Source organism: Ovis aries, chromosome 1 (assembly GCF_016772045.2).
Source record: "Ovis aries strain OAR_USU_Benz2616 breed Rambouillet chromosome 1, ARS-UI_Ramb_v3.0, whole genome shotgun sequence".
Lineage (NCBI taxonomy): Eukaryota > Metazoa > Chordata > Mammalia > Artiodactyla > Bovidae > Ovis > Ovis aries.
In genome coordinates this window covers 5,438,362-5,465,561 of record NC_056054.1, presented here as the reverse complement: position 1 = coordinate 5,465,561, position 27,200 = coordinate 5,438,362, and the positions used below count along the sequence as shown (strand labels likewise).

Sequence of the window (27,200 nt, the reverse complement as noted above, 5' to 3'; positions counted from 1 at the left end):
TGGTGGGTGTTTATCCATCTGGGACCTTCCTGTTCCAATTGGAAAGGGCTTTTAAACAATGGAAAAGTCCGTCTGTGAGATCTGTGTGACAGGATTTCACACCTGTAACCTGTTTTCCTGCAGCCCCAGTTCCTGGCCAGGTCACTGGTGGAGTGGTGGGCCCAGCAAGGCAAGCTCTGTCTCGGTGGTGCCCACGGCTCAGCCATAGCTCCTGGACACTCAGATATCTCGTCCTGGTTATTTTAGGTCCCAGACTAGAGTCCCAACCATACTTGACTCTGACCTTCCTTGCATTTAAAAGGAGATGGCCTAATCTGCTTTCCTGATCTGGTTCACGGAAGGCTCCGGAAGCCCAGTTCATTTAAGGACACTAGGGGATTTCTAATTTGGAAGGGAAACCCGGGAGCCTGGAGACTTGTCTCCCAGTTTTTGAGAAGCAGACATAACACGGACCCAGGAGTCACTGGTGAGGGAGATGCATTAGGGAAAGGTTGACTCAGGTCTCGGAAGGCACAGACAAGCCATTCCTCACACTTGGAGTTGGCTGCCTCTTTACGCGGGTTGTTCCCAGTCACCAGAGGCTTCCACACACAACAGAGTCGGGATGTTGAAAGGGGGGCCGTGTTCATTGTCTCGGGGCTTGGAATTGGTGGTCTTGGGCTTCCCTGGTGGCTCGGATGGTAAAAAGTCTGCCTGCATTGTAGGAGAACCTGGGTTTGATCCTTGGGTTGGGAAGATCCTGTGGAGAAGGGCATGGCAACCCACTCCTGTATTCTTGCCTGGAGAATCCCAGGGACGCAGAAGCCTGGAGGACTGCTGTCCAAAGCGTCACAAAGAGTCGGACACAACTGAGCACGGCAGCAGCAATCTCGGACCAAGGGAAGTCTGCTCCCACCCCTGCTCCCCCCCAAGGCCACTCCCACAGGTGGCAGCTGCCCCAGTGGCTTGGCTTTGCTTCCTGGGCCCCTGTTGGGCCATTGAGACCCCCCATGATCCTGACGTCCTTTGTCCTTCTGGCTTCAAGGTGGTGGGTGCTGTCCCAGCCTCACCTTAATCTGATTCTCCTATAGCCCATGCTTCTTTCTTTCTTTGCTTTCTGTTAGCGTTCTTGCCTTGAACTGATTTCAGGTATGTGAGTTACACGATGATGGTGGCAGGAAAGAATGTTGTGTTTGTCGTGGGAGCCGTTGCCACGTGGAGAGGGTGCAGCTTCTGAAGTCAGTGGAATCCGTTTGGTCTTGGCTGCAAACTTAGGCTCAAGGCGCCCTGAGAAGTCATGTCACTGCCCTGAGGTCCAGCTGCCTTGTTGATTTAAGTAGAGTCCCTGTGACTGATTCTCAGGAAGGCCAGTTGTCGCCGTTGTTCAGTCGCTCAGTCGTGTCTGACTCCTTGTGACCCCATGGACTGCAGCGCGCCAGGCTTCCCTGTCCTTCACCATCTCCCAGAGCGTGCTCAAACTCATGTCCATCAAGTCAGTGATGCCATCCAAGCATCTCATCCTCTGTCATCCCCTTCTCCTTCTCAGGAAGGTCAGAATGAGTGTGAAAAAGAGTCCTAAACTGTGTGGCCCAGCAGCTTCGCTTTACAATAATTGCTTGGTGTGTGTGTGTGTGTGTGTGTGCAGAAGGCTCCAGAATAGAACATATCGCATATGGACTTGTGGTTGCTCTGACATGTAACATTGCCCAAGTGGGGCAAATGCGTTCCCAGCACTGCGAGTATGAAACCTTGTATTTTGTTTCCGCTGCTTCATCCTGTGTTTTCTGACGACCTTCGTTTTAGCTGCTGCTTTTTAAGTTGCTGGCTGTTGAGCCTTCGGTTTTTAAGTGGGGGGGAGCAGAGTGGTCTTTTTTCCTTCTCCCCCCGTGCCCCACCCCCTTCATCTGTGTAACTGGAAGAGTTAGCTCCATCTGGGGATTCATGGTGTTCTGACATGAGCCAAACGTGTTTGTTTCCAAGAGCTGTTCCGAGCGCTGCGTCCTCACCCTGCCTCCCGCGACCCGAGGACTCCGGTGGGTATGAGGGACCTTTCGGAGTAGATCATTCACAGATGAGTCAGCATGAGACCCTCCGGGAGATCTGTCGTGTCCCACCCAGACGCACCACCACGTGGCGTCTGGCAGAGGGTCTGATGGTGAGCTCGTTTTACCCAGTGAGGCTGCTCTGCTGAGTTTGGTTTCCTGTGTTCTCTTGGAGTGCCAGTAGGCTCACTGTGAAGCCCTTTCAAGCTGGTCTCGCCCCCGTGCGGCTTGTCGGCCGGGGCCGGGGCCGGGGCTCCTGGCGCCCAGCGCCTGGTGTTTGTTTCTGGATGTGCGTCCGCGGGCATGTTCTGTGGTCTCTCTGTGCCTCGGTTCCCTGTGTTCCTGGAACTCTGGGCTGGAGGTGAGGGTGTGGGTGCTGCCCCAAGCTGCTGATTCCCTGGCCAGTAAGCAGGGCAAGTAGGGTGCTGCGTATGTGAGAAGTCGTACTTTCCTTTACAGTGAAAAAAAAGGACACCCTAGGGAAAGAGGTACAATTTGGGTTCCACTGACTTTTTTTTGCCCCGAATGTATTTGCCTCTTTTATCGTTCTGAAATACACGTTTAAATTTTGGTTAATATTTAATATTTACTCTATTTACAGTTTATACATTGTACACATATGTAACATTTTATAAATCATAAAATAATACATTTGATATTTAGTATTTAAGTTGGTTAAAATTTTTAAATTCACGAGTACCTGACTCGGTAGGCCAGGAAGCTGTGGTTGAGATTTCTACCTGCTGAGCCTTGAAGCTCACTTCCTCCTCCTGCAAAGGGTACTTGCCTGCCTGCAACACCCGAGGGAGGTTTGGACATCAGCCGCTGACTGGCAGATTCGAAGGCCGCTTCCGAACTCTGGTTCAGAGGAAAGCCTTTTGCTTAACCTCCTTCCCTGATTCCCCGTCCACTCCGTCCTGATGAATCTCATGACATTATTACATATGGGGTTGCTTCTCAGACCTGCAGATTAAAGGTCAGCTGGGTGGGGCCTGCAGCAGCCTCTGTCCAGGGAAGCCAGGAAGGGGTGGACCCCAGCTCTGAGAGTGTCAGCCCAGCCCTGAAAGTGCGAGCCATTCTTAGCTGAAGAATCCAGGTGTATGTGTGTGTTCTCTGCCACTCAGCCTTGTCTGACTCTCTGTGACCCCATGGATTGTTGCCCGCGAGGCTCCTCTGTCCATGGAATTCTCCAGGCAAGAATACTGGAATGGGTTGCCACTTCCTCCTCCAGGGGATCTTCCTGACCCAGGGACTGAACCCATGTCTCTGACGTCTCCTGCATTGGCAGACAGAGTCGGTACCACTGTGGTACCTGGGAAGCCCACGTAGTTGGTATTGAACAGGTCTGCATTCCCGAGGCATGAGTTTTCCACACTGCGGGAGATTTTTGTGGCATTTTCCTGTTCTTCCGAGTCTTTAGAGTGTTATCGATCTCTGGGAAGGAGATTAAGCCCTCAGGTTCCATCAGGCCAAGTCATGCTTTCCGTCTAGGCTTCCTGGGTGGCAGATGTTCGCCAATACCTTTTATGTCCAGAAATTACCTCCAGCTGCCTCTGAAGCCTGACTTTTATTTGTAGCAGGTCTGCCTTTGGGGTGATTATATGATTTGTGCGCATAATGCCGGGTAAATCCTAGAAGGGTCCTTCACCTTAGATAGCGGCTGACAATCCATTTCGGGTGGATTTCCAGACTTAGATGTTCCTGGTGCATGTCCCTTGCAACTTGATAAAACTTGCAGATAAAAGCCCTTATACTGGTGACCAGCCTTTGAAAGGCAGCTTGTTTGTTTAGATGACCTGTCAGCTTTTCGATTCTTCCGTTTCCAGAATAAACAGGAATGCCCTCTTGCTTCACAGAACAGAGCCGGAGGTTTATCTGAGCAGACTTGAGGGAGGGCAGGATTTCAGCACCAAGCATCTGTCTTGAGGGAAAGCACCTATCCCCAGGAGTTTAAGCTCTGTCGTTGAAGACTGTTCCCTGGATTTCGCCTCTGGTCTCTGCCCTGGGACAGTCAGGTCCGGACTGTGCCCTGTCTTCGGGGCCTTTGGCCAGTCGAGGTGTCCGTGAGTGAGGTGTTAGGTCTCAGCATGCCTTTGAGGGGTCCTGGGTGTGGGGGGGCGCTTTTTGCCTGTCCCAGCCGTGTCCCTTCATTCCCCGGGTCTCGGGGTCAGGGAGGGCCCCACAGCTCAGTTGCCTTTTGCATTGCCAGCCCCTCTGCCCCATAACACACTTCTGGAACTTTCTGCCTCTCTCTGGGTCCTCAGTGTGCCCTGCAGGTGCAGACCGCGTTCAGAAGAAAGATCAGCTCCCACCACTCACACCCCGGGCCCTTTGAGAGTCTATTGTGTCTTTCCCAGTGAAACGGAATTTTGTCCTGCTTGTGCCCAATGGCTTGTGCCTGTTACTGCCTGGACTGGGGTCTCCGTGGCTGAAATAGAAACTGTGGTCTATTTCAAGGGGCGGGGCTGTCCAGCAGAGCCCAGCGTCGTGCAGTGAAGGGACAGAGCTTCGGGTGCTTGGGACCACAAGGGGACCACGGGGCCATCCCCCATCCCCCGCCTGCCTGGGGAGCTCCTGCCACTAGACTCTGCTATTCGAGGACCAGGCCGATTACGCTTATTTTTAAACTGTTTTTGCTGTGTCACAATAAGGCAATTAGCAGCCGCCACACCTGCATGACGTGTTCCAGGCTGGGCTGTCGGGAGCGCTCTGCTTTTGTTGATTCAGTGATTGCTGCAACCGCAGATCAATAGGACCAATGGGTTGTCAGTGGAGAGAGGTCTGTGGAGCTGTCTGTGGCGACGGACGGGGAGATCGGGAAGGGTGCCCGACCCCCATCAGTCAGGGGCTCCCAGGCTCCAGCTTAGCTGCTGCTCCGATGACCTTCCCTGCTGCACGGAGGTGGTCTGGGGCTTGGGGGCTGAAAGGCGCGTGCTGGGAAGACTTAGGCTGCTTTGTCCTCCCTGTCACTGTGCAGCCCCTCCGGTGGCGGGGGCCAGAGGCTTTCATCTTCTTAGGCTCTTAGACCCTGGCACAGCATTGGGCGTCTTCATGAGCAGGCAGGGTTTAGCGACGGCAGTGTCTCCGAGCAGCCCTGGGGACTGTACACTTGGGACCACACCAAGAGGGTCAGGCAGAGTGCGTGTGGGTCTGTGAGCCGAGGGGGTGGGATGGCGTGGGGCGGTGGTCTCTGGCCGGGGCAGATCCCCGTGGTCTCAGGTCTTTGTTCTACTGCCCCCCCTTGCTATTGTCATTTATTTCGAAGATGTAATTTCTCAGGGGCCTCAAGCTGTCAGTCCCTTATCAGGCATGTTCCCTACCTTGCTTCCTGCATCTCAGAGTTGAAAAGTGTTAGTTGCTTAGTCCTGCCCGACTCTTCATGACCCCATGGACTGCAGCGCGCCAGGCTCCTCTGTCCATGGGATCTTTCAGGCGAGAATACTGGAGTGGGCTGCCATTCCCTCTCTAGGGCATCTTCCCGAACCAAAACCCGTTTTAAAAGAAGACCAGGGCAGTTTCCCTGGGTTCCCCTGTGATTTCTGGCTTTCGGGGCTGGGGTGGTGGTAGATCGGCGTGCGAGTGTGTGTGCCGTGTATGTGTGTGTTCACACCTGTGGAGTCTTCGCTGGCAGGGCTGAGGCCGATGCTGTCCGGGCAGGTGGGCCGTGAGCTGGGTCTTGAACCCTTGGCTGCTGGTGCACTCCGGCTGGCTGGTTTGCTTTCCAGGCTGTGTTAAACACTTGGGGATGTTTTGTGGTGTTGGCAGTGGTTTTAAAATATTTCTTCTATTTACTATTTTCTCCCTGGCCTGCATTTATCTGATAGTAAATTTATCTAACAGCTGCATGTGTTTGATGAAAGTGTTGTTGTTCAGTCGCTAAGTCGTGTCTGACTCTTTGTGATCCCGTGGACTGCAGCACACCAGGCTTCCCTGTCCATCACCATCTCCCAGAGTTTGCTCAATTGAGACGATGATGCCACCCAACCATCTCATCCTCTGTCGTCCCCTTCTCCTCCTGCCTTCCGTCTTTCCCGGCATCAGGGTCTTTTCCAGTGAGTCAGTTCTTCAAATCAGGTGGCCAAAGTATTGGAGCTTCAGCAACAGTCCTTCCAGTGAATATTCAGTGTTGATTTCCTTTAGGATTGACTGGTTTGATTTTCTTGCCGTCCAAGGGACTCTCAAGAGTCTTCTCCAGCAACACAGTTTGAAAGCATCAATTCTTTGGTACTTTTATGGTTCAGCTCTCGCTGGAAAAACCGTAGCTTTGACTAGATGGACTTTTGTTGGCAAAGGGATGTCTCTGTGCTTTTTAATAATGAAAGTGAGACAATAATAAATGCATGGGTGCCTGGGCTCCATGCACTGGCTTCACTTTTACTGCTCAGAGGGCTTAAGTACAGATTTCTGAAACAAAGAACCCTGCAAAGTTAGAGCTACAGGGACTTTGACCCCTGCCCCACCCCACCCCTTTTAAAGGTGAAAACACCTTCTTTTTAAGTTAAAAAAGTCTAGTCAAAGCAATGGTTTTCCCAGTAGTCATGTATGGATGTGAGAGTTGGACTATAAAGAAAGGTGAGCACCAAAGAATTGATGCTTTTGAACTGTGGTGTTGGAGAAGACTTGAGAGTCCCTTGGACTGCAAGGAGATCCAACCAGTCCATCCTAAAGGAAACCAGTCCTGAATATTCATTGGAAGGACTGATGCTGAAGCTGAAGCTCCAATACTTTGGCCACTGGATGCGAAGAACTGACTCATTGGAAGAGACCTTGATGCTGGGAAAGACTGAAGGCAGGAGGAGAGGGGACAACAGAGGATGAGATGGTTGGATGGCGTCACTGACTCCATGGACATGAGTTTGAGCAAGCTCTGGGAGTTGGTGATGGACAGGGAAGCCTGGCATGCTGCAGTCCATGGGGTCGCAAAGAGTCGGAGATGATTAAGCAACTGAACTGAGCATTCTTTTCAAAGGTCTGGCTCAGGTGGGCTTCTGAGACTGTGGTGGCCACAGGCACCACAACCCTTCCTCCTATGCCCCTCTGCCCCACCTGCAGGCCTGGCTCTGTAGGTTACATTTAATTTCAGAGCTCCAATCGAACATTCGATGCTTTGCACTGGAAACTTTTCGGCATGTTTTAGTTTAAGAGAAAAAAATGATAACCAGGAAGGGATACGGTTTATTCTTGTTTTTTTATTTTTAATTTTTTTGGCTGCACGACACAGCTTGTGGGATCCCTGTTCCCCAACCAGGGATCAAACTTGTGTCCCCTGCAGCGGAAGCTCAGAGCTGTCCCCACTGGGCGGCCAGGGAAGCCCCAGGGCGCAGTTTATTCTTAGTCCCTGGATGGGCAGGGTGAACACTTGCAGTCTTTGCAGGCAGACCTGAGACTGACGTGACACTGTTGGCCTAGGAGTCGTGCCTGGGGGCAGCCAGATGCTGGGACTTCTCGGGAAGAGACAAGGCCTCCGCACGTGCTGGACCTGAGTCAGCTCAGGGTGGATGTGTTGCTCTCGCTGGACCTTTGGGTGAGGTCATTGTGTTTTTTTTTCATCTGCTCATGGTTTTTTTGCCCTGTCCAGTCCAGTGTGAGTATTGGTTTTGAGAAGTCCAAATCAATGGTTTTATTTTCAGAGTTCTAAATCCAGCCATGTAAACACTTGGGAGTCTGGGCCTGGGGTTTGGCAGGGGTTTGTGGCTATTTTAAATATGCCAGGAGCCTTCTTGGAAGCCGCCCACTGCCGGGTGTTTTGTGATTGTGTTGTAAGCCAGGGTCTCAGAGCTCTCCAGTGAGAGCACCACAGCCCTGGGGTGGGGGCTGTTGACAGGCAAGAGTCTGATTCTCTTCCCTCTAGAGTCTCTTTCTGAGGAACTGGGTGCTAGGTGCTGGGTGCCTCCTGTCCTGTGAGCCAGGCCAGTGTCTGCAGGTGGTTGGCACTCATCAAGGGGGAGGGGAGAGCTGGGCCTTTTAAAAGCCTGTGCTCGCCAGTGATGTTCTCCCAAGGGTGGTAAGTTTTACACGTTTCCATTGCTATAAGCAAAAGTAAATTTAGCACAGCTCCCAAGTCTGCTTATGGCCTCAGGTTAATCGTCGGAGCTGTGCTAGCATCCAGGTAGGGCTTGTGCGTCTGTGACTGGCTTCGGTTCACCTCCTCCTCCTCCGCCCCCCCCCCCCCCCGCCCCCAGCCCAGGCAACACTGGGTGTAAAGTTACCATTGTCCCTTGTGGACGTGGCCGCAGGAAGGTCACGTGTCAGCAAGCGCTGCAGAGCAGACTCCAGGAGAGCCCTCGGTGAAGTCTGTCTGTTGTCATGGGTTCACATCAGCAGGAACCCCAAGGAGGGAGAGACACTGGGCGGGGCTTCGTGCCCTGGGGACCTGCCTTTCCCTTCCTTCCTTCTCCTCTGACCTCACTTTGGCCCCCATCATGTGGGCCCTGCCCCCAGGGGGTGCAGCGCTGGCCCACGCATGGGAACGTGGCTGATGCCTTCTAGGTCCCTGGGAGGCAGGGCAGGGATGCAGAATTAAATTTCCTAGAAATAGACAGGCAGTTATGTTGTGAAAACTTTCTAAGGGGTGAGCGCCATCGTAACAGTTAGTAGCTAATTAGCTAGGTGCAAAGAAGAGGGTGCCCACAATGAGGGAGACCTGGGTTCAATCCCTGGGTCGGGAAGATCCCCTGGAGAAGGAAATGGCAACCCACTCTGGTACTCTTGCCTGGAAAATCCCATGGACAGAGAAGCCTGGTGGGCTACAGTTCATGGGGTTGCAGAGTCAGACAGGACTGAGCGACTTCACTTCACTTAAGGTCGAGCAAGTTGCCACAAACCATGATGGTATCTCCAGAGGATGTAACTAAACAGAGTAAGCTCAGACACTGGAAGTTCATCGTGAGTTTGATCTCACATGTCCACCGAAGAGGCTTCAGTCTGGGATGTTTCATGTATGTACAGCCCAGACCCGAGGGAGTTTCCTGGGAGGCACCCACCAGGGATGGTTCCTTCGTGCCCGTGTGGACATCTCCACCTGGGTGCGTCCCTGACCACACCTTGGCCTCCGGCCCCTTCCCCGTGTTAGGGCCTTGCACCTCCAGCCAGACACCTGGCCTGCCCTTGCCCAGTCTGGTCCTTCAGAGGTCCTGGGAGAGTCTGTCTCTCCCGCGCGCATGCATGCGGGGCTGTAGCCTGCCAGGCCTCTCTGCCCATGGGATTCTCCAGGCAAGAATACTGGAGTGGGTTGCCATTTCCTCCTCTAGGGGAGCTTCCCGACCCAGGGATCGAACTCGCGTCCCTTGTGTCTCCTGCATCGGCCGGTGGATCCTTTGCCACTGGGAAGAATCCTCACCACCTGGGAAGCCCTCAGGCCCCAGGCTTAAATGCCAGCACGTCCGGGCCCCTTGCTGACCGTCTCCCCCGGGGCAGCCTCTCCCTCTTTGTCCCCTGGCCCCCACAGCTCCTGCCTGGCAGCGTCATGGGCTGGCCTTACAAACCTGGGTACTCACTGATCTCCTGCTCTGGCAGGCTGCTTCTGGAGGGTGGGGCCGGTTTGGAGTTGGTCCTGCATGCTCCTTGATGCCCTGTGGGCTCTTGAGATAAATGAACTAGCTTGGGCAGCTGGGTCAGGGACTGGCAGGGTGCTGTGGGCATAGGGGCACGGTTACCCGTGACTCAACGTGGGGTGTCAGAAAACGCTCCCCAGTTCTGGCCCGGTGGTGTTGGGGCCTTCCTGGTGGGGCTGTGCTGTGCTCTCCAGCCCTCGGGGGAGGTCAGCTCCTTGCCTGCAGGCTCTGGAAGGCAGGCAGCTCGGCCCCTGGGGCTGCGGGCACTTGGCTCTCCCTTGGAGGAGGAGGGTGGGCTGCCCACTGGGAGGACAGCGGTCGCAGGCTCCCGAGCAGGCCCCATACGGGGTTCAGGCACCCCAAGGAGGTGGGGAGGATGGGGATGTCAGAGCCAGGGCAGCTCTTGGAGTTGTCCAGGTTAGGCAGAGGGGCCAGGCTTTTCTAAGCCCCTTACCCATCTGTGGTGAGCTGTGCAAGGGTCGAGTCCTTGAGCTAGGCCACTCTCTCTGGCCATCGCGTCGGGGTCAGCCCGTGGTCCGCCACCAACACACCCCACACCCCGACCCCAGGGCTGGAGGGAGGGCCACATTGCCCTCCACGGTCGTGTGAAGGTGCAGTCGGAAACGCTCGTGAAACTGGCATCCGAGTTGTACTTGGCATCATGTAGGAGGACACAGAGACTAAATAGAGGAGTTCCCTGAGAGCTGATCTTAAATTAGCTTTTCCTCGTGCGCAGAAAATCCTATCTCTGCCAGAAACGATCTCCTTTGCTGTGAAGTTAGAAGCAGATCCTGTGAGCGGCTCCCTAGCAGGTGGGAGGTCATGGCTTTTCCATTTGGAAAGTGATGCAGTTTCGATGCCTGATAATTTTACAGAAGAATCAGTGTTTTATAGAAAGTGACGGAAATCACGTCTGGTGTGAGGAGGCGACTGTCTGCTTGGGTGTAAGTTTAGTGGTGAAAAGGCCCGGGGAGCACCCTCCTGAGCATCTCCTGGGTCCCTGGGGCACCTGCCCTGGCTGCCTCGCTCGGCAGCTGCTCCGGCGCTTCTGGGAGCTGTCCAGCTACACACCTGCCTTGTTTCTCTCCACACGGGACTCCTTCCCTCCGGGGTGGCCGTGCGTTATCAGAAAGCAAACACAGCTCAGACCTAGAGGACAAGTTGCCAGGGGTAAGTCAGCGCCAGGACGGGTGGGGACTTAGATTTCCTCCTCCCAGTTTATCTGGCAAAACGTTGACACGGAGCCTCCTGGTGCAGCCTGGTTTCTGCAGAGGCTTTGAGCTGTGATCCACGGGGCGCTGGTGATGGGTGGGCTGATGGGCGGTCCCCCAGGGCTGGGGGCCGAATACACGGGCAGCTGCTGTCGGTCAGTCGCGTCAGACTCTTTGCGACCCCGTGGACTGTAGCCCGCCGGGCTCCTCCACCCAAGGGATTCTCCAGGCAAGAATACTGGAGTGGGTTGCCGTTTCCTTCTCCAGGGGATCTTCCTGACCCAGGGATCAAACGCAAGTCTCCTGCATCGCAGGCAGATTCTTTACTGGCTGAGCCACCAGGGGACATATAAAATCTCAACGTCTGTTCTTTTACTCGCTCAGTGGACCGTGTCATTTCACAACCATCTGAAAGGATCTCTGACAGTCATAGTCTGAGGACCAAGGAGTCTGCAAACAGTGGGGACCGTCTCCTGCGTTTCCTCCCTAATTCAGTGCTCAGATACTGAGGCCGACCTTCAGAGCCTTGCTCCTTTGCTACTGTGGTGACCACGTGGGTGAGGCCTCTTGCGCTCCTCTGGTTCTTAGAGGCGTAACCAGGAGCCACTCCTTTACGAGGGAAGCCTCTCTTTTACCTTTCCTGACTGCAAAAAGAACCCCCACGCCCAGGGTAAAGAAGGAAAACAGGACCCGAGTCAGTAGAAGCGTCCCCCTGCCTCTTCCCCCTCAGAGACATCGCCTGGCTGGCCTCATCACAGTGGCCGTCATCGCGGACCACCTTCCTTGCCGTGGATTCTGAGCTGTGGTTTATCAGCTCGCTCACTCGTGACCGTGTGCCCAAGCGTGGGCTGAGGGCGCCCGTCCCGTGACCCGGTTTTGGTGTGTTGCGCGTTAGCTGTCCTGGGGCTTTCCTGCGCACAGGTCGCATTTTGTGGGGGCGCAGTCTGCACCCGAGCCTCCATGGGGTTGCAGCCACATCTGTGCTGTGTAAACCGGGAGGTGCAGTGGGGGGCACCTTGCCGGGGCAAGAGATGGGAAGTGGGTGGCGTGTCCCACAGGTTACGCGTGTGTGCAGGACCGCTGGACACCCAGCCTGGGAGCAGAGGGGCAGAGCAGGGTGAGGCTCTCTTCCCAGGATGCTCCTTGAAGGGGACCGAGGTGGAGTCTTGCAGAGATGCTGGGGGGTACCCATGATGTTGTGACCCTTGCCAGCCCTCTGTCATGAGCTTCAGGATTTCATTCCTCTCTGTAACCACTGGCTGTTCTCCTGTTCTCAGAACAGAGGAGAGGAGGCCCAAGACGGTGCATGCGTGGGTGCGTGGCAGGGGTGGGTACCAGGACTAGCAGAGTGGGGATGGGCGTGGCCCTGACCAGTGGGGAGGGACTTGGCGCACTTGTTTTATCTTCCAATTTTTCGTCCATTGCACATGGCCAGTACCGACCCTGGAAGGCAGTGACAGAGGGGCCCAGAGGTCAGGCAGGCCCTGGAGTGCTCATTGGACGCCCAGGTGTGACGACGTAGCAGGCCTGCACCTCTGCACTCTGCAGCTTGCGTCCTCGTCTCTGGGACAGGAGGCCCCAGGCCAATCCCGCAGGGAGGAGGCCCAGGTGCGTCAGCCGACTTGACAGACCTTCTGCAAGAGCATGATTGGGTTTGCTGGACACTGCAGCCTCACGGACGGTATTTGTTTTAATCTTATAAAGCAGCCCCCAGAATTGGTAGGGGCAGCCTGAAATCCCTACCCGTTTCCTATGCAAGGGCGGCAGGCTTACTGTGAGAGAAAGCCATACACACTGACTTGAGGTGAGCCCCGTTCCCGCCCTGGAGAGAGAACTATCCCAACTCTTTTTGCTTTAATTTGCTGTTTATCTATGTTAAGTCAGGGGTAATGGTAGCCGAAGGCCATTCTGTACCCATCTGAACCCAGGTCTGTGAAACCTCCCTTTTGGCCAGCGCAGACCCATTAAGTTGGGAGACGCTTGGCCTGCCCCATGCACCAGGGCACTGAGGGTGTGCAAGGGAGGGAAGAATCTTTCCTTGAAGGGAAGAATCTTTCCTTGAAGGGAAGATTCTAGGATGTGAGGCTGAAGGGACCAGGTGCAGGCTTCTTGTCTTCCAGGGTAAAGGATGGGGCCGCAAGAGACCAAATGAGTTGCTTCCTGGACGCGGGAGTTCCCACCTTCAGCTGGGGCAATGCTGGTTACCGTCTCCTGTTTCAGATGCTTAGCTTCCTGGAGCAGCTCAGAAGGGGTTCACTACATCCACGCCCGCTCACCCGTGTCCCCTGCAGGCCCAGGTGGGAGTTGACTCTGTGCTGGTGATGGGCAGGCCACGGCAACAGACACACAGTGGGCTCTGTACCTTCTGCTCTGCTGTTGGGGGTTTGCAGTCCTGGATCCCACCGGCCACATGGCCTCCACACCTCTGCTGACCTTATATCTGGAGGGACAGAATTCATGGGCTCCCTGGTGGCTCATTGGTAAACAATTTGCCTGCAAATGCGGAAGACGCAGGAAACTCAGATTCAATCCCTGGGTCGGGAATATCCCCTGGAGAAGGAAATGGCAACCCACTCCAGTATTCTTGCCTGAAGAATCCCATGGACAGAGGAGCCTGGCAGGCTACAGTCCATGGGGTGGCAAAGAGTTGGACACGACAGAGTATGCACACAGGAAAAGAGTTGTTTCTGCTTGCTCATTCTGTAGTCATCTTCTGGATTGGATTGGATCTGTTAGCAATCCACCCCTTATTATAAACATTAATTGCACCATGAATTACAAAATATTACTATTTACAATTCTTTATGAATTTAAAACTGTCAAGACTCAATTATATCCAGCACAGGACAGACTGAAATGCAGCTTATGAATTGTAAACATCTAAGCCATCTCTGGGAAGAATCCCTGGAGGAGGAAATGGCAACCCACTCCGGTATTCTTGCCTGGAGAATCTCATGGACAGAGGCGCCTGGCAGGCTACGGTTCATAGCGTCGCAAAGAGTTGGACACAACTGAGCGACTTCACACACACACAAGATGTCTCTTTTTTCCCAGGGTTTATTTTAACCAGGAGAATTTTCTTGTTTCAGCTCTGTCTTAACTTTCACAAAGAAAGTGAAGGTTACCCACCAGCAGCATCTGAGCTGCACAGTAGAAGTTACTTTTTAATATATATGTCGACTCAGACTTTAATAAGAAGAGCCAACAGCTGCTTAGAAGTGCCAGGAGCCAGTGGCCGGAGGCTGTGTGTCCTTGACCTTGAGCTGGTGTCTTAGTGGTGGGACGGGGGCTCTGTCATCCTAGGGCCCTTGTCTCGGGACCCTAGTGTGGAGCCGGTGTTACGGTTTCTCAGTTACTCATCACACCAACTATCATTTGAAAATTCTTGTTACTGTTCCCACTTACAGAAGCGGTTACCCCAGGCTCAGCTGTAAGTCCCCGTGCAGTTCAGGTTGACCATCTCCTCTGTGCTAAGACCCTGGGTGGGTCTTTATCCAGCCCCCGTTGGCAGTGCTCTGCAGACAGAGAGGAGCCTGAAGGTGGCCTAAGCCCGGGGCTGGCTTGTGGGCCAGGCAGGAGGTGTTGGCAGCCTGAACTGCTGTGGGCATCTGATAAAGCCTGGGGCCCAGGCTCGTTTGGGAAGGAGAGATGGAAAAGATTGGCCTAGGCGAGGTGTCTGAGACCCCAGACTCAGACCTGTGCTTCCCCGCCTCGGCGTCTTTCCTTCCCTTGGTAGGGGGAGGGTCTGGTGTCACTGGGAAGGCCTGGGGACATCAGGGGGGCTCAGCCAGGTGATCAAGGTCCCGGGAGGCCCCCTGCAGACACCAGCAGTGTCTAGTTGGGGATCGCCTTGGTGTGTAAAACTGAAATATAATATAGGAAGGTTTCAGGTGGCAGGGTTGGCTTAACAGGAAGAATGGGAGCTGACCTTTCATAACATTGTAGCTTGTGACCCTAAGATATGTTTAAAGTTGAATGCACTCTTCTGCTCGCCAAAGTTTTGTGACCCTTTTCAGTGCTGGTGAAATGGGACCTCCACACACTCGGTGACTCTTCTTTCTGAAAATCCCTGGGGCATTTAGTGGCCAAATCCACTCCTAGAGCTATGAAGTAAGCCTCCAAAGAGTGAACAGCTGCGGCCACGTTGCGTTCTGCCACCTTAAGGGTTCATTCAGTTCAGTCGCTCAGTCATGTCTGACTCTTTGAGACCCCATTGCAGCACACCAGGCTTCTCTGTGTATCACCAAATCCTGGAGCTTGCTCAAACTCATGCCCATCAAGTCACTGATGCCGTCCACCATCTCATCCTCTGTCAGCCCCTTCTCCTCCTGCCTTCAGTCTTTCCCAGCATCAGGGTCTTTTCCAATGAGTCAGTTCTTCACATCAGGTGGCCAAAGTATTGAAGCTTCAGCATCAGTCCTTCCAATGAATATAAAGGACTGATTTCCTTTAGGACGGACTGGTTGGATCTCCTTGCAGTCCAAGGGACTCCCTAGAGTCTTGTCCAACACCACAGTTTGAAAGCATCTGTTCGACACTTAGCCTTCTTTATGGTAGGGAAGGGAATCAGCCATCCTTTTGTAAGTAAGAAGCCTGCGCAGTCCCCTGGAGCTCATCTGGGCAGACAGCATGTGCCTTGGGGGCTCCTTAGGGAGAAGAGAAAAGGTCCTATCAAAGGCTGGTCGTGTGGAGAAGGATTCTGAGCCACATTAGGGCTCAGGGGAGAAAAGATGCTTTGGGACTGTGGACCCTCAGTCGTGTCCACGATGGTGGGATTGGGGGTGTCTGGGTGGCCTGGCAGGGGTCACCCTGTACTGAGAAGGGCCTTTGGATTCGGGGTGGGACAGTGCCTGCTTCTGTTGCAGGAAGAGGGGCTCGTCTAACACTTGGAATTGAATTGTCCAAGGAGACACGCTTGCTGACAAAGCAAGAGACTTCATAGGAAAGGGGCACCGGGCGGAGAGAGGAGCCTGAGGGGACGGACGCGGGAGACCTGCTGTGCCGCACGGCTCACTGTCTCAGGTTTTACGGCAATGGGATCAGTTTCCCAGTTGTCCTTGGCCAATCTTTCTCACTCAGAGTCCTTCCTGGCGGTGCACCTGTTGCTCAGTCAAGGTGGATGTCAGCAAGAAGGGTTCTGGGAGGCAGTGAGACACGTGGTGTCTCCTTTCGGCTTCCTCCAGTTCTTCCGGTTGGTGGTGACTTGTTAGTTCTGCGTGCCTTACCAGGACCTCCTGTTTGTAAAATAACTCACCTGAATGGTCGCTGTGGTGTCTGGCCAGGGCGGGCAGTTTCAGGCAGTGTGTTTCCCCTAACACTTCGAGGGTCTTTGAGGCCCCTGGAAGCCAACTGGAACTTCCAGGGAATCCCAGAAGGAATCTGGTAACCCAGAGATTTATGGCCTATTCCGTTTATTATAGATATTCAAGGATTTTCAAATAAGAAGTCAAATCATCCCTTGGAAAACTGCTGCCAGTGAGCTTCTGTTAAATCCTCCATTGGAGAGTCATCAGCGTGTTAATGTATTAGCCAGCCTGCGGTGTGGCTCTTTCCTGCTGCAGCCGAAATGGATTTCTTATTTTATTAGGGACGCGCATTTCCTCTCTCAGCTCAGAAAGGAGGCTGAGTGGAGTGCTGGCGGAGACCAGGGTTCTCTGGAGCTGTGCTTTCTCTTCCCTGCTCTTGTTTCCCTTTATATTTTGGGATTCTGAATGCTTTAAGCTAAAAATAAATGCTCCCTCACTTTTCTGTTGCTAAAAAGAGTTCTTGGAAAAAATTCTTGGAAATTTAACGTTTCAGACAAACATCTCAATCCTGAAGATGATAGTAGGTTGTTTTTTAAAAGTCATCTGTGGTTTCAGAGTTGTTTTTTTTTTTTAACCCCTGAACACAATTTCAGAAGATTTGTCTGCAACCTCTGGATCACTGGATCCAAATGGGATTGTAGGGAAAGGAGAGGATATGATGGTTGGATGGATACGAGTTTGAGCAAATTCCGGGAGATAATAAAGGACACGGAAGCCTGGCGTGCTGCAGTCCAAGGGCTCACAAAGAGTTGGACGCAAAACTGAAGAAGTTTTTATTATGGTTTCAGTCCCCCTACCAGATAGGCTACTAAGATTGTCCCTCTTCATTAATCATTTTCCCCAAGGTGTGTATTATGCCAGGCGGTTGTTATGTATGGTGCTCATTTTTAGCATGAAATGCACAAGAAGGAAGTCCAGCCACAGCTTTGATGCTTCTCGTCTGAATGTCAGAGTGTAACCGCTTGCTCCAGGCTCAGTGGAAATGGACGTAATGAAGGGGTAATCTCCCTGGCAGATCTTAACTCAGGGTTCCGGGTTATTGGTGGAACCCAGAGATTAATACAGTCTGCAGCCGTCTTCATCCCCTGCAATAAATAAACTCCCAAGATTTTGGAAGAAATCGCTGGACAGGAAGTATTTTTTTTAGCGACTTTGCAAAATCCAACTGGTTTTAAGACTTTTGATCCACCAAGTCAAGTAAAGAGAATGGAAGAGTTGATGCTGTAGTAATATGAAATAGTCCAATAGTACCAAGGGGAAAAGGGAGCGGGTGGGCTTTCTGCCCAGTAGGAGGTGATTATTTCCTGGACGATTTCTCACCTGTGTTCCTAGCACTTAGGAATTAGTTGATGAGGTCAAAATCCCTAAAGGGCAGCAAGTTGTTAATTGGGAATCCGTCCTTGCCCCTGCCCACCCACACCCTCTGTGTTCTCTTTGGTCCAAGGGGATTAAAAGTGGGGAGCCTTTATGGCTTGGGTGCCTATTGTGTGTGTAGGGTATAAGGAGAGCCTTACATTTCCTGGTTAAAGGCGCTGTTCTGCATGTGAATAATCTTGAAAACAGACCAGGGCTGAGTCCCTCACTTAAGTGCTATTGAAAAGCAGAGATTGAAAGGAGTTTGGAGTCAGGATGAATTTTAAGAAAGTCCCAGGCAAGGGAAAGAGCACAGTTCTCCTGGGAGCGAAAACAAACAGCTGAGCCGCTTTATTGCTGGATTTGATTTGTGTCTGTTTCTGCTCCCTGCCCCCGCTGCTCTTAGGTCTGTCCTCCCCTGTGTGGGTATCGGCAGCCTTCCGTGGAGTGCAGAGTCTTGCCCCTTCTGAAGAAGGAGCCAGAAAGCCCCCTCCGTCTTTGCTTTCCTCCAGTGGCCCAGAAAAGCCTCTGCTGAGGAGAGAGGCTTTTCTCTGAAATAAGCCTGAGTCCTTTGTGGCTGTATCTCCCTCAGAAGAACAGGGAGGGGACTTTGGGATGTCTTGGGGGGGTGCACGCTTAAGATGCCTTCCTGAACCCCTCGAGGTTGATCTGTGTGTGTCCTCTGGAGGGGGCTCAGGCTGTTTCAGAGACAGGGTGCACACGAGCGTTTTGGGGGACAGGGTGCAGTGGGGGGCCCCCCCGCAGGGTCCAGCCTTCCTCTGCCAAGTGGATGGTCGCAGCTTTTGCTTCCAGCTGCAGGTTGTCTGAGCCCCTCCGTGGAAGGCTGTCTGCTTGCCCTCGCCCCGCAGGTCAGCAGGCACAGCCAGGTGGACCCTGTTCCGCAGGGGACAAAGCCACATTGATGCAGGGCTACGTTGATGCAGGTGCCTGTGGGCGTGGGAAAACAGCAGCCCATGGGAGGAGGACGGAGGCCGGCTTGGAGGAGGAAGAAGCCAGCCTGGAGAAAAAGGGTTTTCTCCAGTGTTTGTATAATGACGACGTTCCTCCTGCATCAGGCATTCAGGTTTACTATGAAGGCCTCAAGGCCACCTCCCTCAGAAGTAAGTGCAGAGTCTCGGGGCACCAAGGGCAGCTGACCTCACCGAGGTGGTCGGGGCCCAGTGGTCCAGATGTGCTGTGCGGCACGTGGGCCTTTTGTTAAGGCGCCTGCTGTGGGTGGAGGCTGGCTGGAATCGGCAGGAGCCCCGCCCGGCGCCCTTGGGGCTCCCCCGGGCCAGGCGGCGCCGGAGCTGGCTCCCAGCAGTGTCCTTCTCTCAGGCACTGTGTGTGTAAACGCCTGTTACTCAGTGACCCACGTGGTCAGCAGTGTCAGGACCAAAACAGGAGTGAATCCAGTGTGGTGGTGTCAGTACATCTGCCTCGGCCGTCTTCCAGGTCCAGACTTGGCACCCACTTACTGTGTGTGTGTACACGTGTATGTGTGCTTTGTAAAAACGTGTGTGTGTGTGTGTGTGTGTGTACACGTGTATGTGTGCTTTGTAAAAACGTCTTTTAAGACTTTATTTTTTCAGAGTAGTTCTAGGTTTACGATTACACCGAGAGGGAAGAACAGCGCTTCCCTTGTCCTTCTGCGCCCTCCCGCCTTCCCATCGTCCGCGTTGCTCCCCAGAACGGTACCTGTCTACCAGGGCGGGACCTACACTGACAGGCCACAGTCTCCCCACATCTGTATCTCACCTTTAGGGCTCACTGTTGTCTATTGTAAAAGACTTAAAATGAATGAAAGCTGCATGTAAAGGAACAGACTGCTGATGACACCGTAAGTGGGTGACCCAGATGGCGTGAGTTTCGTGTTTCTTGGGGCTCGGCACTGCCCGTCCGAACGCCAAGCGCCCCTTCCTTGGAAAGTGCGGATCTGGCAGCTTCCTGCTTGCTCAGCGTCACAGCAGAGTGTATTGTGTGGACACAGTGCACTTCCACAATCTGACCTTCACTGGGCTTTATCTTAAAACAGAGTTAAGCTGGTCAAGAATTCTACCGCTATCTGTGTTTAGCTGCGTAGGGACTGCCTTTCTCAAATCCTAAAATAATAACATGCCATGCATGTGGCCCTTGGGCATACCAGGGTGACAGCGGAGGGCTGGTGTCTTTTCCTTCAGCTTCAGGTATTTTGGTCCTTGCTCAGTGGTAAAGAACGCGCCTGCCAATGCAGGAGATGCTGGTTTGGTTCCTGGGTCAGGAAGATTCCTTTGGAGGAGGAAATGGAAACCCACTCCAGTATTCTTGCCTAGAGCACCCGAGGGACAGAGGATCCTGGCAGGCTCCATGGGGTTGCAAAGAGTCAGACAGGACTGGGCTGGGCTACTGAGCATGCATACACATTAGAAGAACTGGGCTGAGCGGTTCCCCCACCCCATGTTGAGTCATGTTGATTTCCCTCCCCTTCGTGCAAACACCTCTTGTTCTGTGAGTCGCTTTGACCACCTCCTGCAGGGAGGCTGCTTTCTTTCTCTGACTGCCTCCAGATTTCTGTTTTGAAGAAGCTAATAGTTCCGGTTTTTCATTCCTAATAAAAGTTCCCTGTTACTTTAGTTCCCTAATCTTGGTGTTCTTTGAGCGTTTCTTTTCACTGTTAATGATTTAAATTGAAAAGGTAACATGGAATCTGAAGTGGAGCCATGTTAATGATAAGAAATGACGAACCACCTTCCTTTCCTAAACTCTGCTGGGCAGTTACCAAGGGTCCTCTGCAGCCTGGGCACTTGCCAGCCCCGCTGTGACATCTTCTAAAGAGGCCTCAGTGTCACAGGTTAAATGCAGTCAATCAGTGGTCACCAGCCATGTTGTATTCAAAATTCCAGTCCAGGGACTTTCAGAGTGGCTCAGTGGTAAAGAATCCCCCTGCCAGCACAGGAGATAGGGTTTGATCCTTGGGTTCGGAAGATCGCCTGGATAAGGAAATGGCAACCCACTCCAGTATCCTTGCCTGGGAAACCCCATGGACAGAGGAACCTGGCGGGCTACGGTCCTTGGGGTCACAAAGAGACATGACGGAGTTAACGACATCAGCTGCGCTTCTATCAGCGTGCGGGAATGCGTTTTCTTAATATTGTTCTACTCTAAGTGGGGCATTGAGTGAAGCTCAGAAATGTGACTTGGGATTCTAACTGCTCTGAGAACACGCACACACGTGCACAGGCGTTCCCAGGCGCACACACAGGCTTCCAGGGCATGTTCCAGGAGCATGTGTGCTTATCCTCCGAGGGTTGCTGCACCGTGGAACTTAAACGTGGGACTGAAGGGCCGATAAGACCAAGGAGGGTCTTGGAATGCAGGAAGGGAAAAAACCAGACCCTTATCGTCCTTCCCTCCCCTGTGGCGTAACCTTTCACGGGTTTTAGGTCCTCATGAGGAGCATAACCCGTCTCCCCTCCTACCCCACAGTGAAGGTTGCTCAGTCGTGTCCGACTCTTTGTGACATCATGGACTGTGCCGTCTATGGGATTCTCCAGGCCAGAATACTGGAGAGGGTTAGCCTTTCCCTTCTCTGGGGGATCTTCCCAACCCAGGGATCAAACCCAGGTCTCCCCCGTTGCAGGCGGATTCTTCACCAGCTGAGCCACCAGGGAGAAGGTATGTGCCTTACTCTTCCCCCCGACCCAGTATATGTGCCCCGTCCAATCAACAAAGGACCCACAAGACCCCCACCCCACTCCTTGCACCCTGGGTATAAAAGTGGACTGAGGAGCTCTCTGGTCAACGGTGGTTCTCCCTTGAGCTGGCCTGCTGTTCTAACAGCGTCTCCCACCCTAATGACCTGTATTCTCCTCTTGTTCTGCCTCCTGTCCGGAAATTCTTCTCCAGATCACGCGCCCAGATCACGACCTTAAATAGGGCAGCTGGCTGGTCTGGGCCCTACAGTCCCCACCCTGCTCACCCCGTGACATGCTGTCAGCTCTGTCGTCCCCGCTTAGCGAGTGCAGCCCTCGGAAAGGCCCCGATCCGTAGAGGAGGAGCATGTAGAAGGCTCTGGCGGGTGCCGCTTTGCTGCGTCTTCTGTTATTTTTCATTTCACCTCTTTGGAGACGGCGTTCTGTCCTGATCGGGCAATGATGGAGGCGACGAACGTTTTTAAAGTGCATCTTTTAAAATGGAAGATGTGTTGTTTCTGGTCAGTTAAATTAAGGATTAATTTCATTAATCTAGTTCTCACGAGCAAATGTATTCTGCTCGAGGGAAAATTCATTTGCAAGCAAGAAGGCACCGCACATGTTGTTCCAGTGTTTATATAATTACTGTCTTTATTTAATGGAGACCTGCTTATTATGAATATGTAATATTTGTTGTGATAAACATAATCTTTTGGTGACATGTGCTTAAAAATCAGCTGAGCATTAGTGAATGAAGCTCATTTTAATTCCCACTTTACCCTCTTTGTTTTCCTACTAAGGGTATTAAAAGCTGTGTTATTGAAATTTTTTTTATATGCCAGATGGTGTAAAATTTGAGGGGTACTGAAAGGTGGCAATGACAAGAAAGTCTCATTACCTTGTCCCCAGGCTGGTTCCTTAACCCTAGATCAGCAACTGTAAAGTATTTGTGCTTCCAGAAGCGTTCTCAGCATACACACACACACACACATATCACTGTGGCTTCGGGATGGTTGCGCTTTGGTACACTGAGGCTTTTGTTGGTGACTTAGCCTTCCTTACAGGAATGTAGCCCAGAGAAGGGAATGGCAACCCACTTCAGTGTTCCTGCCCGGAGAATCCCATGGACAGAGGAGCCTGGCCAGTTACAGTCCATAGGGTCGCAGAGAGTCGGACGTGACTGAGTGAGCACATAGGAATGTATCCACACGCATGTAACCAGCCCTGGGCTGTTACAAGCAGGCAACAGCCCGGCTTTGGGAGACATTCTTGGCCCAGGTATTTCATGTTGATGGACCAGCTGGCGTCTACTTCCCTGGACCGTTGGGATCGCCCCACCCCCAATCCTACAGTCCGCGTTCCCGTTTCCCTGAGATCAGCTGATGACAGACAGTGGGTGTTTTGTGACCTCTCTGATCACCCTGTTCACTGCGGGGGAGGTGTGGCCTTGGTTCCTGTGTGCTGAGTGCACACGAGGGCTAGGCGGGCCCTGTACTAGAGCACCCACGGTTAACTTGTCTGCAGGGGCAGCTTGTCTGGGACACGTTAGGGTGGTGCCCGCTGGCCAAAGAGTGGGTGTGCAGGTACCCGATCAATGTGTGCCCCTGACGCGTGGCCCCCAGCTGGCTCCCTTCCGTGGAGGGAGCAGTGGCCCTTGCCCTTCCCTTTCCTGAGTGAGCATCTTCCCTTCTGAGCTCCTTTCCAGTGGGCCCACTCACTCTGCCAGTTGGCCGGGCGTTCGAGTCCCCGAAGTCCAGCGTCTCCGCTGTCGGACCCCGGTCCCCGCCAGCTCTCAGCTGCGCCTCGGAGGCCCTTGGCAGCTGCCTGGCGCCTCCCCTCGCATCCTGATCCCCCAGCCCGGCCTTCCTCTGCCCGGTATGAGGAAGGCCTCTGAGCCGGCAGACCTCAGCCTCCGCCTTCGAGGGGCCGGCGGCGTCTGTTTTTTCGTGTCATCGTCTGCTTTCTCCGCGTGTTTTCTGGTCATTCTCTGCGATGCCCCCGGGGGCGCTGCGTCCTTCCTACATCCGTCGGGTTGGGAAGTCGGGCATCTGTTTGAAACCCTGGCATTACTTGACTTTTAGGCCATTTGCAATTTGACTTCTGGTCATCGTGTAGCATGAAGGAATTAGGGGTTTTCAGAAAAGGCGTGGAAACTGAAGGCCCTTTGGAGGCAGGCCCTCCGCTCGGGTGTCTCTGGGGCAGCCGCCGTGTTCGTTACCAGCTCCGTCTGTCCGTCCCTAAGTACACAGAGTGGGTGGCGGGGTGGGGTGCCATGAAGGGAAACGGCAGGTGGGGGACATGGGGAATCAGGTCGTCGGGGTCCTCCCTGTGGGGCGGTCACCTCCACCCATACACTTGGGGGTGAGAGGCAGAGACTGTCAGGGGAGGCCGCCCTGAGAGTGAGAGTGCTGACTGGGGGGCCAGGCGCTGCAGTGGGCCGCACAGTGGCTGGGCATCCCCGGTCTTTCCGACATATCTCATGTCACCCCGATGTGTCCTGACTGGATCTTCAGTGTCTGTTGTGTTGTTGAGGATCAGAAGTCCAGCTCAGAGGTCTTCTAAACCATGACATGCTGTAAACACTCGAATTTTCAAAGTCCAGCCATCAGTTACTGTAACTTTGTTGGTGGAATTTTAAGCAAGTTACTACTGTTTTAGGGGAAACCCTGAGGCTTAAAGTTGCGTGGCATCAGGCTCGGTTTCAGAAAACCCAGAGCCTCCATCGTCCTCCAAGTGGCCCACACTTAGGGTCAGAAAGGTCTGAATGCCCAGGGCAGCTTGGATCCTAAAGGGCTGGGGCAGGACTTGGTGGTCTTGGGTTGGAGTGTGTAATGAGGTTTAGCAGACAGGGCACAGACCCGTGTCAGAGCGGCCATGTGCGGCAGGCAGATAGATCTCAGCATCTCAGGGGACGAGATCCCAGGCTGGGGCTGGACCGGCTTCCGTGTCCTTCCGGTTTGAAAACTGACACCTCGGGGGCGTCTGACCCTGCCCTCCGTTGAGTCACGGCGTCTCACTTGCGTTCACCCTCCTGTTTTACAGATGCCTTCGTGAACAGCCAGGAATGGACGTTGAGTCGATCCGTCCCGGAGCTCAAAGTGGTGAGTGGTCACTCTGGCCTTGAGCCTGCTTGTTTCTCAGCCTGCAGGAGGGGGGCTTGGAATGGGCCGAGGAAGAGGCGTGGCGTGACCTGTGAGCACCCCACATCTTCATCGCCGTCTCCTCCCTTGGGGCCCAGAGGTGTGTCCGGTGTGTCCTGGGGAGTGGGGGGCGCAGGTGAGGCTGAGGTTGGGGCTGGAGCCCAGGGTGCCTGTGATGGTCGTGATGGGTGGCCAGGCAGATGGCCTGTGTGCAGGGCTGCGTGCCCCCCTGCCGTTCTCTCATACCTGTGGGTGTGTGTGTTTCAGTGAGCAAGAGACACTCATCGGTTTGTCTCTCACACACCCACCCACCCACACCTTTGCCAGTCCTTTGCGGGATGTCATGGGAAGTCTCTGTGGCTAACTATCAAGTCATAACTGTAATTCATTATTAGGAAAATGTGGCTACGTACTGTTAACGAAGGAGCAGTGAAAAAAGCTTCGTTCTCATTGTGAGCTTTAATAATTCAGCGAGGCTACTCAAAGCTTTGTTTGCTGTTTAATTGCTGAGTCGTATCCGACTCTTGGCGACCCTGTGGACTGTAGCGACCCCCTGGACTGTAGCCCGCCAGGCCCCTCTATCCTCCACTATCTCCTGGAGGTTTAAAGCTTAGAAACTGGCTGAAGTAAAAGGTAACTTGGGTCTGTTGCAGTCATACCTCTGAGCCCTTCCGCACTTTGCACCCCTCACCTTAAATTGGAAACAAGGACCAGTAGAACTATTACATGACCACGTTGCTGTGTGAAAAGTGGCATTTGGAGGGTGTGTGTGTGTGTGTGTGTGTGTATAGGTGTTCTTTTGTGTGTGTGTATGTGTATTTGTGTGTGTGTGTATGTATTTGTGTGTATGGGTTTTTTGTGTGTGTGTATATGTGTTTGTGTGTGTATGTTTTTTTGTGTATATGTGTTTGTGTGTGTGTATATGTGGTTTTTTTGTGTGTATATGTGTTTGTGTGTATGTGTCTGTGTGTTTTTGTGTGTGTGTATGTGTTTGTGTGTGTGTTTTTTTGTGTGTATGTGTTTTTATGTGTGTATGTGTTTGTGTGTGTTTTTGTGTGTGTGTGTGTGTGTTTTGTGTGTGTGTGTGTGTGTGAAACATCTCTTGTGGCGGACTCTGACCGTGGTGAGAGTCTGAGCCTCCCCGGTGACACCTTCCTTGGGGGAGACCACGGGGCCCGCTGTCCCAGGGCGCCCCAGACGTGTGGGTTCTGCAGGCCCAGCCCAGGGACAGCGCCGCTCTGCCCCGCGTGCGCTGAGACGCGCCCCTGGCAGAGGGCCAACCCCGCGGGCCCCGGCCAGGAAGTGCCGTCAGCAGTCTCGGTCCAGCAGCCAGGGATGCCACTCAGATTTCCAGGAAGGCTTCCTAGTTCCAGATTGGCCCTCCTGAACCAGTGTGGCTGGTGCGGGTGGGGAGCTGAGGATTGAAGTGTCATCTGAGGATCAGACCCTCTGGCTTAGACCCAGTTTGGAGAGCTGAAGGTGTTGATGATTCTGCCAGAGCCACACACCAGCCCGTGATAACTGAGGGTGCCTCCCACCCAGACTTGTTCTCTGCTGGTGTTTCCGAAGCATGCAGTGTTCTGGAATCAATGCCTGGAGGGGTGGGGTGGCCGTGTTAACAGGTGGATTTACGATCCTGAAACAGAACTCTCTCGTAAAGTTGGCTGGAATTCATAGGAGGGGTGGACTGCATCTCGTGGACAAGTAAATGCAGAGGGTTCTGGAGTCCTTCTGGGGAAGGGCCTGCCTACCCCGCCACAAGCTGTGTGGGGCCGGCCAGGACCCCCACTGGCACCCTCCTGCTGGGGGGAGGATCAGCGGGCAGCCCAGCCTCCCCGGGAGACCCCTTCCGTGCCAAGGCATGCCCAGCGTCTACAGAAACGCTCCTTTGTTCAAGGGCAACCTCTATGTGTGACCACAGGGCCACGATTGTGTCCTGCTGGGTGCGGCCCCCAGAACAGGAGGCCCCTTAGGTCAGTGCCCCTCAGATCCCCGACTCTGTTTCAGAAATGCAGCAGGTCCATCACAGAATAGCAGGCCTCAAGTGGACTCTTTAGATCTTGTTTGAGCGTAAATCTTCTGGAATCTGTCAAAGAGAAAAATGTCAATGTTTGCTTGCTTTCTTGCTGGCCCCATTGCCCGGCGTGCGGGACCCTAGTTCCCTGACCAGGGATTGAACCTGGGCCCTCGGCAGTGAAAGTAACAAGTCCTAACCACCCAACTGCCAGGGAACTCCCTGGTGTTGGCTTTCTTTTCCAGACGGGCAGCGCCGGGCCGTCTGCTTCCTGAGGTGGGGTCGGTAGTGGGGAAATGATGAATGGCCGGTTGCTTTCGGACTCCCTGCCACGGGTCCACACTTGGGTCCCTGTGGATGTCTGCAGGCATCACGTGCTGACCGCTCACCTCCAAGCAGAAAGGAAAGGACTCCTGAGATCTCTGGCCTCGTAGAGGAGGGCATCAGTCCACAACTTGTCACATCCCGTTCATGTGTTTTCGTTGAATTCCCAACTGGGGTTATTAACCAAAAGCCTCAATTTTCTTTTCAGCCAACTCCGTGTTTAGCAGGTAAGCAGTGGAGTGTGGGCAGTAGAGAAATCAATTTAGAAAGACACCTCGTACGTCCTGACAGTTGACAGTTCTGCCCCGAGGATGCCCAGGCCCACGGTGGCCACGTGTTGCCACCAGAACACACGATTCTGTAAGTTTCAGGGCACCTTTACCCATGTTACCTTGCTTCTTCCTGAGCCTGGAGACCCAGACTGGCTCGATTCCATTCTTCTCTGGTTTGTATCCAGGAGCTGTTCACAGATCCCAGCACAGCTTTGCAGCTTAAAGAGCATTTTCATCCCTTGTTTTATTTTCTCCTCACAGCTGGCTGTTAGTTTCTGCCAGTGTTTCAAATTAAAATAAAGCCCATGGTGTGCACACATAAAAAGGTGTCTGAG

The 27,200-nt window shown here is 53.4% G+C and overlaps 1 protein-coding gene across 10 annotated transcripts in view; it reads left to right on the top strand.

Annotated features, from left to right (window-relative positions):
* The window catches only part of AGAP1 (ArfGAP with GTPase domain, ankyrin repeat and PH domain 1), a 576,306-nt gene that overhangs the window by 167,156 nt on the left and 381,950 nt on the right, over positions 1-27,200 (top strand). For all 10 annotated transcript variants that reach the window (XM_060414900.1, XM_027967353.3, XM_027967343.3 and 7 more), the window contains exon 2: positions 24,158-24,216. In XM_060414900.1, coding sequence (XP_060270883.1) covers positions 24,158-24,216 — 59 coding nt within the window. The remainder of the gene's footprint in view (positions 1-24,157; positions 24,217-27,200) is intronic.